This window comes from Crocuta crocuta, unplaced genomic scaffold (assembly GCF_008692635.1).
Source record: "Crocuta crocuta isolate KB4526 unplaced genomic scaffold, BGI_CrCroc_1.0 scaffold217, whole genome shotgun sequence".
Classification (NCBI taxonomy): domain Eukaryota; kingdom Metazoa; phylum Chordata; class Mammalia; order Carnivora; family Hyaenidae; genus Crocuta; species Crocuta crocuta.
The window spans coordinates 5,943,763-5,950,755 of NW_027532208.1; the positions used below are offsets into that span (position 1 = coordinate 5,943,763).

The following is a 6,993-nucleotide window of genomic DNA, read 5'->3' on the forward strand; positions in this document are numbered from 1 at the left end:
CGACCAGGGGCGGCCGCGTCCCCCCCCCGCCTGCACGGAAGGCTTTTATTCGTTTTCCCATTCTCGGCGCTCTTTCCTCCAATCTGTTTGACTTAATAACTTTCCCCTAAACACCAACTACGGCCTCTAGTAATTTTTTTTGTATTAAAAAAATTCTGCTCTACCTACATAGCCCCCCCCCCCCAATAAAAAGCAGCCAAAAGAGAGCTTTGTTTTCCTATCATTTTTAGATGCAGCCACTTTACACCCTCACCCTCAAACCGAGAGAGGGGTGTGAAGCGAATTGAGGGCAAAATCTAGAAGTCCTTAGCGCGTAAAGGTACCCTTGTATTAGAGAGAGAGAGAGAGAGAGAGAGAGAAGAGAAAGGTCCACTCGCCTAACTCTGGCTCACCATGTTTCCATTAGACGTTCCTGATGTAAAAATAAACGTAAAAAATCAGCCAGGAAAATGGCCCAGGTAATACAAGGAATTGCAGACTTTTTATTTTTCTAAAAAAAAAAAAAAAAAAAAAATCATGAAAAAGGAAACGTCCCAAAGATAAAGAGCCAAATAATTTACACAAATGCTTTAAAGGCGGAAGTTAAATTTGGAAAGTTGGGGTGGAGAAAATGTAAAGAATTTTCCCGTAGTTTCCACTTTAGACTTTGGCCGAGAAGCTCCTTTCTGACTTTTCAGGACAGTGGGCCGCCATGGTGTTTCCACCCCCTGGGTGAGAGACCGAAGGGGTCCAGATCATTTTATGATTAGCCAAAGTCCCATTACAACCATTTTCTTTGGGGTGTTTTCCTGCGGAGGCTTTTTTGAGACGGCCCCTTCCCCAGTTAGAAGGGGCAGCGTTTCAGGCTTTCAGGCTTTGTGACACGTATCAGAAAATTAAAGGGCTCAGCTTTTATTAGAAGGCACACTCCTAATCTTCTGTGAATATCCTGTCAGACTTATTTCCTTAATAACTTACTGGTTGGCATCGTAATCACTTTCTCTAAGTTCGCTTCAGATACAAGGATCAGTTAACCGCCTCCTTGAGAATAGCATGTGTTGTGTAGACCAGTGGAGCCGACAAAGGCCACAGCCCCAAGGAGGTGTATCAGACAACCAGAGGGCCTGTTCACCTGCAGTTTGTCTTATTTGATCTCTCTTGCTCATATACCCACACAAATAAAAACTCAGTCGGGGAACCATTTCCTTTCCTCACCGATGTTCTCTGCGTTTGGGCTACATTTGCATTTATTGTCATATATCTATGGGCCAATTAGACACATCTTAATAGGTAGTCCCCCTGTCTGCAAAGGTGATTTCAGTTTTAAGATGATTTCATTAATGGACTTTTTTCTTCCTTTAAACGTATCAGCCAGAGTTTGTTTTTATCAGCCATGAATGTAACGTAGCCCTTCCAGTTTAAACTAAGAGATGCTTTTTCTTTCAAGAACGGGGACAAGGCTTATCTCTGAGTTTTTAGCAGGAAGAACCCACATTCTTAGACATCTCACTACAGATCACAGTGTCATGGGACCATTCCTGGAGTTTCTGCCTTTAATAACAATCTTTCTTATTTATTTAATCCATATCTTGTTTCTTTCTCCAGGCCACACTGTTTTGGCAGCTTCTTTTTAGGAAAAGCTGTTATATAATTTTATTTAATTCCCTTTAAGATGTCAGGAAGGCCTTTGGCATATTTTTTACTCATACAAAAAATTTTTAAATCTAGGGCTTATCATAAACTCTTCGTATATAAATGTATGTGCCAGCCAACTCTTGTTTTTACGCTTACATTCATTTCCCCCTTGATCTGTTAATTTTCTGAACCACCGCTACAGTAGGCAGATTAGAAGGAAAATAAAGGGGGAAATACTCATAATAAAAGTATTTTTTTGTCTTTCTGTATCCCTTGCATTGAAAACTAGAACATGTTCCCCAGATATACGCAAGAATATCTCTTTTTCATCAACATAACACAGAAAGGCTAAATTGAGTATCTTCTTTGTCCCCAAAAGCCAGCCCCAGAGTCACAGAGTATGCTGTACTTGAGATATACTCTCCCCTTATTTCTTATAGTTCCTTCTGTATTTATTCAACATTCTATGCTTTGCTTTGTCAAAACATGCATCTCTATGTATAAAGTGTGAAAGACAAATGATGTACAAGGGCTGCATGACAAACCAGTGTAATGTACAGAATAGCCATTGTAAGTTTAAATGCAGATCCATCTTCCGATTATCTAGAGGGGATGCTTATGTTTAATTCAATTGTTTAAATTTTTTTCTGGAAGTTCTAGAAATATTCCGTGCTTCGACAACATTATAGCATTTTCCTCCAAACCAACTTTGTGCTTATTTTCCAGAACATTGGTGTAGAATTTACGCTGGCTTTACTCTTGCTGTTGAAACAGGCTTACTTCACTTTCCTCAAGCCACTGTAATAATTAGCAGACATGATTTCTAGAAAATGGAAAGGGTGTAACGCTTCTGGCATGCGTAGTGTTGGCTTCGGGGGACAGGTCAGCTTGCTTCGGTTTCAACACCAAGGTCGTCCTGGTTTGCTAGGAAATACAAGGATCTTGAGGTCATCGGATAAATCTTTAATTTCTGGAAGTGCTAGCCTACACTCTTTAGTGAGGAAAAGCTTAGCGTTAAATAATAGGCATTTCTGGTTTGTGAAAGGAAACTGAAAAATAGGCATGTCCATACATCTCAAGGGGGGAAAAAGTACCATTTTTCCAAAATAATGATCTGTCAACGAAATTGCAAAATCATTATGTGAATGAGCTGAATTGCTTTGTGTATCATCTCATAGAAATATGTTTTGCACAGATAATATGTCTAATAAGGACACGTTTTTAAAACCAGATTTTTCCCCCCAGCAGAGCTGCACTGCAGGTCTGTCTCGGGCGGTCAAATAGTGCCACCTTATGGAGGATTGGGGGAAATTTCTGCCTTTCCTGTCCGGCTTTGCTAAAAATGTAGTGAACTGTTTGAAAATCAGGGTAGTGGTGACGGTGATGACAATATTAATGACCATAGTCACATTTTTTTCTCCCTTTCCTGTTTTTCAGGCATCAGATGCCAGCTCTGAAAAGCTCTTCAATACTGTTATTGTAAACAAAGGTAAGACACCTTCATTCTGAGCGATGGCTGATTTTTGTGCTTGTTTCATTGTCATTGCCTAGAAATTCAGAATAAAAAACAAACGGTCTTTCATTTTTCATTTTGGAACCATGGTTCCCATTCTGTGTTTTGGCCTGAGACACATCCTGGATGCTCTGGTCATACATTCCAGAATGGGTTTTTTTTTGTTTTGTTTTGTTTTGTTTGTTTTGTTTTGTTTTTTACAGAATACACTGAACCCTTATTTAAATTGATTTGACTAAGAAATCACTGCTCTCTCTATGAGTTTAATTTAATGCAGGAAGCAGTAATGGAGAATAATAGTTCTCAAAATGCCTTCACTTTATTGTTACTTATCAACTACCCAGCAGTCGGAGAACTATAAATAGAACTGTAAATAGCTGATTGGTCCTGCGGCCTCTGATAGCCAGTGGATGTTTAGTATGCACTGGGCTATGGTCATAAACCAACCTTAGTCTGCTGTGAGCTTTCTGTAAAGTTAATAAACGAGCAAGAGGGCAACATTTAAATATGTGCTATCCCATGAATTTCTTCCGAACTGCAACATAAGCTAAGAGAGATACAACAGTGCATTAATTAAGGGGAAACTTGGCCTCAATCCTTGCCAATAGGTTCCTGGGCAATTTTCTATTTGTAGCAGTATTGTTGGACTTCGTGAAATTTAAGGGAGTCTCTAATCCCTGCCTTTTGCAAAGGTGTATTATTGGAAGGGTATAAATCACATCAACCGTTTGATCTCTTCGCCTTTGCTGTAGAGCCTGGTTTGGGTGCTTGCATGGTCATTGGCTACGTAAAGAAGTGTGCTGTCTGGTTGTTACGTAGCAGATACTTGGTAACAGTTGCAGAGTGGGGCCCTCTTGGAGTGGAGAAATTTGAAACCGCTTGTCGCCTCCTTGGCCAGCTTTTTTGCTTGCTGGGTTAGTAAAACCCAGTTCCAAGTGCCGCTTCTTTTGAGCTCCCAGATTATTTCAGAATTTGAGCCGACTGCAGTTCTAAATTGTGCATTATGTTTCGCCTTCCCTTGAGGTGTATATGCTAGTGTGATTGCTGCTACTCCCAGAATTATTGTCACATTGAATTTTTATCTTTTTTATTGCATGACGGAGTATTCTGGTTTTATATTTCATCATATTTTTTGATGGACTGAAAGTTTGTATAAATTTGTTATCCATGATGCTAAAAGCCCAATAAAAGGAGATGTTTGTGGCTCGTAGCATGCAGCGCTCACATGTAAAAATGCCTAATTGTTTATTGCTCGGTTTCATGAGGGAAGGGGATGGGTAGACGCTGGTGGATCCAAATCTGGGTGAAGAGAAGAGGGTTGGAGGAGGGGGAGATGAGGTAGGACAGGAAGGCTGTCCCCACTGTGCCCTCCACCCCCCCCNTCCCCTTCCTCCAGCCCCAAGCTTCCCTTCTTTCTTCTGCTCATTGGCTCTAAAAAGCTTTGGAATGTGTGTCCCCTCTCTGGGACCAGCCCTAGAGTGGGAGCTGGCTCTGGGACCTGCGTTCAGGCCCTCGCTGCCCTCACTGAGCTGAAAGGCTCTCTTCAGGGAGGTTGAAGAGTGATTGATGAGAATGGCTCCCCGCAGCCCCTTCCCTTTTCCAATCAAACGTTTCCCACATTCTTATTTTTGTTTACTTACAGAGTGTGATTTGTGGCATCTATTTGGTTGTGAATAGTCATCCCCCTGACAGGGTGCCTTTCTTCTGAGCTGCTTTTCTGGGGGTGATTTAGTTGCCTTGAAAGGATTAAGGTTTCTTTGTGTACACTAAAATCAACATAGGCTTTTTCTGAGCTTTGCTTGGGAAACCATACACAAATAAGCATTTTAGTTGATGGCAGATTATTCCTTTGCCCCTTATTTCCATCAAAATGGCCTTTCTTTTCTCCTCCAGAGTTTCCCTTAATGCCTTATGCTAATTCCTGTTGGTAACATGAATGACAAGAGAGGAATCAATGCAAATCCAGGTGCGGCAAAGTCGTCTGACTGGTACCCAGCACCCGCCCTCCCCCTGGAGAGAAGGAGATTAGGGGTGGGGGGGCGGGGGAGGGGGGGCAGTTTTGTTAAGGGGATTAGTATTCAGACCGCTAAATATCAGGAAAACAACTTCAAAAAGAGATTCAGTGTGTAGTGATAACGTCAACGATTGCTTCAACACAGGTGCACAGAGTCTCCATACGTGCTTGTGGCTTTTGCTCTGTTTTTACTCCGGGTAGTGGCAGCGTTTACTGGATGGGTGGTTGACAAGGCCTTCAAGGAACTGTCAGCTTCGTGCACATCAAGTTCAAGTTCTCCTGCAAAGCGGCCTGCCTGCGAGTCTGGTCTCCCGTCTCTGTCCAGTATTCTTAGCCAAGAGCAATAAAAAGCATTGTAAGGAAGGGCGAATTTACACCAGGTAACAAACACTACTGGCAGAAATCTTCAAGGCTTCAGCGTATCGAACAGCCTAACAAGAGTGCAGGGAGGCAGACACGTGGGGGCCGCCACCTCCAGATGTTTAAAGCTACACATCACCTCTCCCTCCCGGGACTCCCACCGAGTTCTGGCCTTAGAGAAGCCTGGCTTTCAGCTGCTGCTGAGATTATGCTGCTGAGCCTGGTGGCGGGCAGATTTGGTCCATAAAATTTCACTGTGGGAGGGCAGTGCTAATCTCACAAGCTGATTGTGGTGGGGGCTGGAGGGGGGCCGTGGCTTTGATGTTGGGCTGAGCAGTCTGGGGACAGAGCCCGGGCTGAAGCTGCAGGGGCTAGGACTCGAGTCCCGTCAGTCTGTTTGTGAGCTTCATTCAGTAAGCCATTTGGCCTCGTTAGGTGAGACTTCAGTCACAGCAGAACCTCCTAGTCCTGGGCCAGCATCTCCGGTGGGGATAAAACAATTAGTCGGGAAGGGGGGAGGGGCTGAAACCGAGGAGGAACATGTCACTTGGATCCACTTGCCCTTGGATCTTATTTTGACTTTTCTTGTATTGTACAGTCTATCCAGTTTAATAGAGAACTAGTAAGGCTCTTGTGTTTAGAGGGTCCGAATCATTGCTTTCTTCGGATGCCCTTAATTTCCCATCGTAAAACAGATCAAACAGCACATGCTTGCCTGTCCACGCAGCATGCCCAGGGAGAGCCGACCACGTCAGAAGAGGTGGGAAGGTGAGCCTCCAAATTGCAGGGCTTGGAGCTGTAGACATTTAAAAAAAAAAGTCTAACTTTAATCAAGGTCATGGTTGCCTTATTTAATCTTTATGTGTTTAAATGTTTACAGGATGTTCATGCGAATTTTATGAATCCTTCTGTCTTTGTGACTCAACCATCTGCCAAAGGAAAAATTAATTTTCCCAGGGAGACAGACACACACAGAGAGAGACTGACTAACTTCTTGTCTCTATTTAGTTGGTCGAACTGCTATAGGGGCAACAGGACTTGTACCCCAAATTCTGGGCTGTTTATCCTTAAGAGGAACTCCGCGGTCAGTCCAGTGTCTCCAGCCAGTATTTATTACCCTTTCTTAGCCACCCTGCACCCTCCTCCTGGATTTGCCACTTTGCCTTGTAGGCAGAAATGCAGAAGAGTACTTTGCTGTCTGTGCGTGACCATCTGGCCAAGAGTGTTCCACACTCTGGAAGTGCCCCAGGGCAGAGCCACCTGAGGAGGAAAGAAGAAAAGCAGGGAAGCCCTGTCTGGGAGTCAGAGGTCCTCCAGAGCCCTCTGTGTACCAGACACCGGCCCTGGTGTGGGTCCGCGTTCTAGGTCAGGGGAAGAGAAAAGGCCTGGAATGGCTCCCCCTTCTTGCCTCGGAGCCCTTTTCCAGGACCCAGCAGCCTGCAGCCAGGGCGGTTAGAGGAGAGGAAAGGTGGCCAACTGGTGCATTTCACAC

General features: G+C 43.8%; 1 protein-coding gene across 1 annotated transcript in view; it reads left to right on the forward strand.

The window, feature by feature from the left end:
- AUTS2 (activator of transcription and developmental regulator AUTS2) overlaps window positions 1–6,993 on the forward strand; it is a 1,129,625-nt gene that overhangs the window by 1,040,651 nt on the left and 81,981 nt on the right. The window contains exon 7 of the mRNA XM_077777870.1: window positions 3,052–3,103. Within this exon, the coding sequence (XP_077633996.1) occupies window positions 3,052–3,103 (52 nt within the window). The remainder of the gene's footprint in view (window positions 1–3,051; window positions 3,104–6,993) is intronic.